General features: G+C 34.8%; 1 protein-coding gene across 2 annotated transcripts in view; it reads right to left on the bottom strand.

Annotated features, from left to right (window-relative positions):
• Positions 1-1392: 1392 nt before the first annotated feature.
• Positions 1393-10370, bottom strand: part of Rpgr (retinitis pigmentosa GTPase regulator) — a 53456-nt gene continuing 44478 nt past the window's right edge. For both annotated transcript variants that reach the window (XM_021725561.3, XM_013358023.4), the window contains 2 exons: positions 9369-9460; positions 1393-5948 (listed from right to left, as the gene is read on the bottom strand). In XM_021725561.3, coding sequence (XP_021581236.1) covers positions 5742-5948; positions 9369-9460 — 299 coding nt within the window. In that variant the 3' untranslated portion in view covers positions 1393-5741. The remainder of the gene's footprint in view (positions 5949-9368; positions 9461-10370) is intronic.

Below are 10370 nucleotides of genomic sequence, written 5' to 3'. Positions count from 1 at the left end.
AAAAATGATGTATTTTGGGGTAGATTTTTACCACTGAAAAATATAAAATTTTTCTTAAGTAAAAATAAGGTATCTTATTATCACTTACACATTCCTTTTAGAGACAGTTTTCTAGTCTATTGCTACTAAAAATATCTCAACTAAGCTGGGCATATTGGCACTTACATGTAATCCCAGCAATTAGGGAGGCTGAGGCAGGATCGCACGTTTGAGGCCAGCCTCTGCAACTTAGCAACACTCTCAAAACATTAAAAGGACTGGAGATGTAGCTCAGTAGTAGAGCACCCGTGGGTTGAATCCCTGGTAAAGCCCCCAAACCTGCACCCCTCAAGACATCTCATCTATTGTAATAAACAAATTATCCATACCAGATGAAAATGGAAGCCGTTGAAACTAATGGGAATATGCAGCTTGCCCTGGTCAGGTAAGTTTTCCTGCTGTAGTTTTTGTAATTATTTCAAGGTTAGGATAATGTTTCCTGATGTTTTCCATAATTAGTAATGAGCTACATCCCCAGTCCTTTTTATTTTGAGACAGGGTCTTGGTAAGTTGCTGAGGCTGGCCATGAACTTGTCACTTACTGACTTCTTATTTATTTTCAGTACTGGGGATTCAACTCAGGGCCTTGCACATACTAGGCAAGCAATCTACCACTTAGCTACATCCCCAGCCTGCTGATTTCTTATTCTTTATTTTTAAAAAAGTAAAGCACATTTTAAAGTCTATCTAAGTACATACTCAAAGCTTTTAAAGAATTGAGCCTGCTCTCTCTTTATTGTAGCTTCTTTTTTTTACAAGAATTAGCTTTTATTTTTAAATCATACATGTTCATTAAACAAAAAAATAAAAGAATAGAAAAAATACTTAGTGCCATTAATAGTGATAATAGCAAAACAATGATGATGGCTACTCTTTTTTTTAATGTTTTTCTATTTATTTATTTATTTATTTTTTGACATATCATCTTTCATACATTTGATTCAAGTGGGTTATGAACTCCCATTTTTACCCCAAATACAAAGTGCAGAATCACATCGGTTATACATCCACATTATTGTAGCTTCTTCCAGCAGAAATATCTTTGCTACATTCTTTCAACTCTTCACATGAAAAATCTTTAAACTATGTGCCCTGGAAAAAGGGATTTTTTAAATATGGAAGCATTTTCAACTTTGATAGTCTCACAAAATCAAAGTGGGATGACAAACTCTTAAATTGATGAGTATAATAAAGGAAATCAGTCTGGCTCTGTCCCAAAGTAATTATTGTGAGTCTTGTCTCTAGTTCTATTGCCATTCCATTCTCCTGTGGGCAGAGGTCTGACAAGAACTTGGGTTCTCATTCTTATTGCCAGCCCCAATGATTATAAAACTAGCTGCACAAACTTTTCCCTTTTGATGGTGTTCACTGCTTCAGTCGGAAGAGACAGAGCCTCTCCTGCTCATGGAAAGACTTTGTTTTCCCTCTATGGATTGATTTATAATAGCCTAAGGGTAAAACTATATTGTAATGAACCATATGGTAAATGCTTTAGAGGAATACTTTTTAAACCTTAAAAGTGTGGTGCAGAAATTTCTAAGAAATAAATCCCCATCCAACTCTAAAACCCTAACTGGGTCAATTTATTTGGTAATCATTTAACTTTCAATACTTGCTCACTATGTCTGGAATCCCAATAAAAGTGACCTCACTATAATTCCTGCTTTGATTGGTGTAACTGGTGACACATTAAATGCAAGTTTCAACAACACAGTGAATCTCTATTAGAGATGTATCATTAAAGATCCAGCTTTTAGCAAGAGGCTTTGTATTTTAGGAAAGCAATACTAAGGATTTAAAGCATTTAAACTATAAACAACTGAGTTTTATTTTGTATGACCAGGAATTCTCAACTTGAAGCACTATTATGGGTTGAATTGCATCCCCCCAAAAAGATTTGCTGAAGTCTTCACCCTCAATAATTAATTCAGAAAGTGATCTTTTTTAGAAACAGAGTCTTTACAGAGGTAATTAAATTAAATGAGGTAACTATAGTGGGTTCAATTCTAATATGACAGGTGTTATAAAAAGGGAAATATATAGGCTGGGGTTGTGGCTCAGCGGTAGAGCACTTGCCTTGCACGTGCAAGACCTTGGGTTCGATCCTCAGCACCACAAAAAAATAAATAAGTGAAATAAAGATATTGTGTCCAACTACAACTAAAAAATAAATATTTTTTAAAAGGGAAATATGTATAGAGATACACATAGAAGACAATATGGAGAGACATAGGGAGACACCCCATGTGAAGACAAAAGATTGGAACGATGTATCTACAAGACTGTCAGCAGTTAGGAGACCTGGAGGAGATCCTTCCCTAGTGCCTTCAGAGGGAGCATGGCTCCACCAACACCCTGATCTTGGACTTCTGGCCTCTTGAAATGTGAGACAATAGGTACCTGTTGTTTCCAGTTACCCAGTTTGCAGTCCTTGTTAAGGCAGCACCAGAAAACTAATATAACACCCTCCCAGAACTGTTAATTTTTTCTTTTATCTTTCATGTTTTGACATGGATTTGTAGGATCTTTTATAAGATCTTAAAAATCCTACAAACTACTGATATTTTAAAAATTAATATCCATTTAACATTGATCCTGAATATATAAGAACAATGTCAATGATCCCCCAAGTTTTGTATCAATGGTCTCTATTTTCAGGTCAAATTAACATTAATAAGAAAGTCTGGGGCTGGAGTTGTGGCTCAGTGGTAGAGCACTTGCCTGGCATGTGAGGCCCTGGGTTTAATCCTTAGCACTGTATATAAATAAATAGGTAAGAAAAATTAAAAAAAAATGAAGGTCTGAAGCAACATCTTTATAGAGAGGAAAGAGGAATAAATAAAGATAAGAAATATGAATAGTTGGGTATTAAAATTCATTTAACTTTTTGTAAAGTTATAAAGTAATCAGTAAATGCAATTTGTTTTATTTGATTGATTGATTGATTGGTACTGGGGATTGAACCCAGGGGTGCTTTACACTGAGCTACATCCCCATTCCTTATTTTTTATTTTGAGACAGGGTCTTGCTAAGTTGCTGAAGCTGGCTTTGAATTTGCAATCCTCCTGCCTCAGTCCCCCCAGTCATTAAGATTATAGGTGTGTGCCACCATGTCTGGCAAATACTTTTATTTTTGAAATTAGTATATTCAGTTCAATCAATGTTTCTTTTAAAGCATTCTCAAATATGTTAGCTTACTTTTTATTCACTAATCTCCTTTCTATCTAATTAAGAAACTTAGGTTTTAAAATTTCCCTATTATCTCCAACTGATCATTAAAACCATATCCCATATTCTTCATTTTTCTTCCACATAACTGTAACTTTCCATTTTCTTAGTTTCTGGCATAACATCTAGCACATAGGAAGTAGTTTATTCAATGTAAAAGCCAGATAGGAAACCAAATTTAGAAAAGAAATATAAGCATTCACAGTCCAAGGGTACATGATTGGTATGTTTTTATGAGTTTTTGTAAAAGCATTTACTCTCACCATTAAAACTGACACTTGAGTGTTGATTCTTAAAAAAACCACCTTATAAATATAAATTACTTTAGGAACCTCCAATAGAGCAGGGTTATTTTATCAGTTCACTGAGGTTTCTCTCATGTACCTCTTCCAAGTGTTTCTTTCCTTGGAAATCAGCTATTTGATTTCTTTCCTTCTTTTATTTGTGGACCGAAAGGACTCCTTACCACTGGCCTACATCTTTTTTTTTTTTCTTTTAATTTTGAGATAGGGTCTCACTAATCTGCTGAGGCTGGCTTTGAACTTGTGATCCTCCTGCCTCACCCTACTGAGCCACTAGGGACACAAGTGTGCACCACTGCACCCAGCTCACTTCTCTTTTTTAAAATAAACTTTTCCTCTTAATTTTTACTTACATTTTACCTATTTATTTGTAGCACTGGGTATCAAACACAGGGCCTTGTGCATTAGGCAAGTACTCTGCCACTGAGCTATGTCTTCAGGACTGACTACTTTTATGTTGGAACTCTAGAGACTCTTTTGTGAAGGGGCTCACCTGACTTAGGTCAGGGCCACCTTGGAGAAACACTTTTTTTCTTTTTTTAAAAGAGGGAGATGGAGAGGGAGAGGGGGAGAGGTAGGGGGAGGGAGAGGGAATTTTTAATATTTATTTTTTAGTTTTTGGTAGATACAACATCTTTATTTTATTTTTATGTGGTGCTGAGGATGGAACCCAGCGCCCTGTGCATGCCAGGCGAGCATGCTACCACTTGAGCCACATCCCCAGCCTAGCATTTTTTCTTTAACTTAAAATTAATCAACTAGGAATTTTACTTATGTGTTCAAAATCTTTCACTCTTTCCATATGATGTGACCTGACCAAGGGAGTGTCATCCAATTGTATTCAATGGTCCCATCCATATTCCAAGGAAAAGGATAATTCAAGGGCATGTGGCACCAGCAAGTAGGAACCTTAGGGTTATGTTAGAATTGTGCACTACAAATGGTATGTCTTAGTACCATTTGTGAGCTGTACTTCTACTTGGCTCTTATAGTTTGTCTTGGTATTTTTTGCCATATTGTACTAGTAAATAGCCAGAGTTTTAAAATTGCATTTACTTTCAATAAAACTAGAATTCTACTAAATGTAATATTCACACAGAAGACTTTGAGATTTAAAAATCATATCTACTCTGGATTAACATTCTTACAATCCTTGTGCATGAAACACAAGAGTTTTGTTCTTTGTTTAAATGGGGCAATGATTAATGTGATTAAAGAATAAAGTGTTTTATTCACAAGCTACATGGGGAAAATGAAGGTGGCTTGAGCCATTAAGTAGCACCTGTGAGAAAGGAAAGCAATATTTCTATCAGAATAAACTTAAAATCTTTATCCTTCCCATCCTTATGGCAGTGCACTGTGTCACTGAACCAAATTTGATTACCACTGTCAATGCTAGAGACAATGGAAATGAGCAAGCCTGCCTATGTTTGGGTCTTTTAAGCTAACAGTCTGTGGCAGGGTCAAATGCTCCAGATCACACCACATAATCTATAATGTTTTAAAGGTGTTCAATCACCTCCCTAAAGAAAGGAATGAGAAGCAAAGAAATTTCAACACTTAGTAGTTTCTCCAGAAATATGTTAACACAGTTGCATTAATATTTTCTTTACTCAGGGGTAAAGATATTTTGTGTCTTTCAATATTTAAAAAATTAGATGTTTTGCTTCCATTTGATCAATAGAGAACTCCATGTACCTCCAAATTTTATTCATACTCATCCATTTTCACAGCAGAACCGACCAAAGTTTATTAAAATAAATCATTACAATTTTGTTTCAGTTTTTAAAAAGTGCAAATACATTAAAACTGTTAGTGTCATAAGATTGCAAACATTGTCTTATGAAATTATAAAGATGTAAACCTGTTTAGTAAAAATTATGAAATATCAATTCAGTTTTCACATATAAAAATATATTGTTTTATGAAACACTGAACAGTTAAGGCCACAACACTTTTTAAGAAGAGTTTGAGATGTACATATTTTGAAACTGCTGTTAAAAATTAGCATAAATAAATATCAAAACTGGTCGTACTATTTAAACAGATCCAAACATATTAACTTATATTTTTAAAAGTCTTTTATCAGAAAATTTCCTTCAGAAGTCATACCATTTTTTTCAAGTATAAATTATGAATGTGCTCAGTGATCATGAAAACATAAATGTATATTTATAGTATTGTACAGGATTTTGACTTTGCCTCCATAGTTGGTGGTGAAGTATCCTGAAGGTTTTGTCCCATGTGGTTCTGGTTTGCATCTTTCTTATTGCTTTGTAAAGCTATTTGATCTCCTATTGGTTTTATCTCTGGGAGTGGCTCGCTATTATTCTGCGTAATTTTCTGACCTGTCAATGACATCCGCTTAAAGAGGAAAATCTGGAAAAGACACACAAACAAGATATTTCATTTCAGTAAATCAACTGTTCACTTAGTATCGAGGGATATCATTTTTTTTTTGTGTGTGTGTGTGTGTGTGTGGTACTGACTGGGATTGAACCACTGAGCTACATCTCCCAGGTCTTGGTTTTGTCTTGTTTTGTTTTGTTTTATTTTCAGATATGGTCTCACTAAATTTCCCAGGCTGGTCTTGAACTTGTGATCAGCTTCTCAAGTAGCTGAAATTACAGGCAGAGCCATGGCACCTGGCTAGGGGTATAATTTTTAACAAGTACAAACATGATTTTCTCACACCTTTATGGGGCTGTACATGTATAATGGTATGTTCTTAGCATCCATCTGTCTTTTCTCTTTTACCAAATTGCGGTCCTGATTCCACTCTAAAGCAAGACCTTTCAGGATTTAACATCTAACAACATTAGCATCTTGGTAATATATTATCATTTTTCTTCAAAGGACACATTTAATATTTCATTTTGTTGGATTATAAGAGGAAAACAAAGATATCATTTATTATAGTATTTAAATTTAACCAGGATGGGTTGTTTTGGGGGCATTTCTGCCACTGCCAGTGTATCACAGTTACATTGAATTTCTATTGTAATGTGCTGGTGAAAGAAGATATATTTCCCTATTCCTGTGGATCAGATCTTTTGGCAAAATGTTAGTGCTGCCAAATAACAGCAGTCTGCACCCTGTGGGACTGAGTAGGCAGTAGGAATATAGAGATGCTGCTTAGTCAAGGCCAGGGCTGTAGATATGCAGAATACTGATAAAATTCAGTAACCTAGGGATTCTTGGTATGCAGAAAAGAAAATATTAATAAAAGAGACCGAAGAGGAGCAAAATATGAGAGGCAAGCTCAGGGAGAGGAGCCAACATTGAGGATGGAGGTTTGTAGGAGCAAAACTGGCAAAATGAGGCAGCTTGGAAGTCAGGGGAAGAAAATACAAGAAGGGAGTGGCCAACAGGCCAACATACAGGAGAGATCAAGCAAGATGATGACATAATTCATCTAATTTAGGCCCTTTGAAGATTTAGCCAGAGAGAAAGATAATAGCATTATTTAAAGAGTTACAATACAAATAATGATTCTGACAATATGCCAAAACCCGAAAAAGAGGAAATGAACACTAGATGAAAACTTGTCTCTTTCAGAAGCCAAAATGGTGACAATAATAGTAGCTAAACCTTTATCTTTAAAAATAGGAGAACTAACGTGAAAACTTGTAACCCCAAAAGTTTAGGGTCTATGAATGAAAATGGAAGCGTTTGGAGGCATTTCTGTTTTTGCTACATTGGAAGAATACACATCTTGAAAAATTCTGCCACCACTAAATACCAAGAAATGCTAAGTATAAAAAGTAGAGTTTTATAATGTGTGAGTAATCTCTGAAGAAAATTAAAGGAAATCCCCTGTGGATGAAAAATAAGGAAGGAGCTTCAAAAAGCCTCAGAGATGAGTATTGACATAGTTTGATCTCATAACAGACTCTTGCTCGGGTTTTAATCTCACAAAATGTGGGAAATTGGAGCTGAGACCCCTAAATAATGTGGGTATCCTCTAAGGACTATGTCTTTAACATAAGGCCACAAACATTGGGGGATAACAAAATGTCTCCCTTGGCCTGGCATTTGAGTGAAGAAGAAAAATGTTTGGTTGAGGTGAGTTTGAGGTTCACATTACCAGTGTGAGTGAGTGACCCTTAACCCTTAGGTGCTTCAGAACAGACTAATAAACATTCTCTATGGATAGACTCACTTTAATCTGACTTTTATAGGATTTCCACAACACCTGATTAAACATGAACTTATAATCCAAATTCCAAAACACATATGGAAATAAGTCATTGCTAGCAAGTCTGCCAAAGCAACACACAAATTTCAATCTTAAGGATGAATGACATTGGAATTAAGAAACAGTAAAATTATTTAAAGCACAAAACAAGATGCTAATTTTTAAGATAAGATTGGTAAGAGAAACTATGGAATCAATAAGAACCCTGAAATTACCCAGAATATCACTTAGATATAGAAAATATGGAACTGACATTGAAAGATATGGACAAGGGCTAAGAATGTAGCTCAGTGGTTGAATGCATGTCTAGTATGAGGGAAGCCCTGGGTTCAATTCCCTAGTACCTCCCCCAAAACAAAACAAAAAACCCTAAACAAACCATAAAAGACATGAATAACAGAATGAAAAGTTTTATATCAGAGTTTGAAGAGGAAGAGAGGAAAGAATCAAATATATAATGGATGAGAATTTTAAAAACTATGAAAAATGTTATGAATTCTCAGAGTTAAAAGTACTAAAAAATTTCAAAAAAATTAAAATAAAAAAAATTTTCACCTAGGTAACTAATTGTGAACTGAAATATATCAAAGAATCTAAAAAAGCAGCCAGGGAGGGGCTGGGGTTGTGGCTCAGAGGTAGAGCACCTGCCTTACAGGTGCAAGGGCCTAGGTTCGATCCTCAGCACCACATAAAAATAAATAAATTAAAAATAAAGGTATTATGTCCAACTACAACTAAAAAGTGATTTTTTTAAACAAAAGCAGCCAATGAAATGACAGACTACATACAAAGTTATCAGCAATTACATTAAAGCAATATTCTTAACAATGGAAGCAAACACTAAGGAAAAATAACTGCCTATGGTAAAATAAAGATGTTTTCAAATGAACAGAAACTCAAAGTATGAACTACCAAGAGACACCTATGACAACAACTTCCAAAGGATTTCTTCAGGAGGAATAATAAGGATGCCAGAAAGGACATTGGAGATGTAAAAAGAAATGGTGAGTAAAGCCAAGTAGTAGAGAAGACAAATAATAACTTGATTTGTGAAATGAAAAAAATTAAAACAGTGTATGATATGACAACTTGTAAAATGGGAAGGAAGAGGTGATAGGAAAGAAAACTATTCTAAGATCCTATCTTTCAGGAAAAAGATAGGAACTCCAATTAGTTTTAGATTTTAGGTAGGCATGTCAAAAATTTCAAAGACAAAATCCAGCTGTATAGGTCATTTACAAGGTATCTAAAACACAAGTAAAAGGTGGAAAGAAGATCTATCAAGCAAATGCTAACTAAAGGAAAGATATTTTATTAATATGTAAAACATCAATCTGAAATTCTTCACATATTTTTGGGACATAAAAACTTATATTAAGATAGTTAAGGGGCTGGGATTGTGGCTCAGTGGTAGAGCACTTGCCTAGCATGTGTGAGGCCCTGGGTTCGATCCTCAGCACCACATAAAAATAAATAAAGATATATTGTGTCCAACTACAGTTTAAAAAAAAGTAAAATGTTGTGGATCACCATATGAAAAGCAAAAGGGGCAATTTGATACTTAGTTCTTAACACTACAATGGAAAATTCATTTCACTCACCTTTTTGGTTTTTTTAATATCCTTATTTGGTGTTGATTCACTAACTTCCGAAGCTTCTGAAGAACTGCTCTTTGCACGATCATACACACATCCTACAATTGAATACAGTTAAAAATATTGTTCCAACTGATGAGGAAAAGAAAAAAGCTGTTTACTTCAGCAAACTCTATTGACCTTGACTTATAGGGTAATATAAAAAAAAGCTCACCACTGGACAATGTCTATATAGTTGTAGTTCCTAAAAAGGTGAGTTAAGGTTAAATGCCCAGAATGACCTGACCAGTATTGAAATGTTTCAGTGATCTGTATCTAAATATGGTCACAAAGGTAATAGAAAAAGTTAGAGAAGACTTCTGTAAAAACATAAATCACTTTTTAAAACTTAGCCTAGTTATATTTAGATTCTTTTACTCAAATGGACTTGTTATTTTAGGGTGTTTCAAATTTTCAAATTAATCCATATATTATGTGGTTGAATAACAATCTTTAAAGTACACTTATAAAGCATGCTAATATTTTAACATTATAGACTTCTTACAGCTTATATTTAATTTCTTTTTTGGGAGGATAACGGGGATTGAACTCAGGGGCACACTGAGCCACATCCCCAGCCCTATTTTTTTTTTTTAATTTAAAGACTTTAGTGCCTCACTTTTGCTGAGACTGACGTTGAACTAGTGATCCTCCTGCCTCACCTTCCTGAACCAGTAGGATTACAGGCATGCACCACTGCGCCTGGCTTAATTACTTTTTGACACTATTGGCTATATGCTAAAAATATTTAAGAGGTGATAAATACTTTAACATTTTGCTTAAAATATTCTAAAACTTACTCTTTTTGTAGAAGTTAGAAGGACAAAAGGATTAAAAAAACCCCTATTCCTTCCCTTGCTTAAGTTTAGATCAGATAGGCAGTATTATGGACAGTTTTTTTTTTAACTGATTGACTAATTGTGATACTGGGGATGGCACCCAGGGCCTTGAGCATACTATGCAAGCACT

Source organism: Ictidomys tridecemlineatus, chromosome X (assembly GCF_052094955.1).
Source record: "Ictidomys tridecemlineatus isolate mIctTri1 chromosome X, mIctTri1.hap1, whole genome shotgun sequence".
Lineage (NCBI taxonomy): Eukaryota > Metazoa > Chordata > Mammalia > Rodentia > Sciuridae > Ictidomys > Ictidomys tridecemlineatus.
This window is presented reverse-complemented; position numbering and strand designations above follow the sequence as displayed.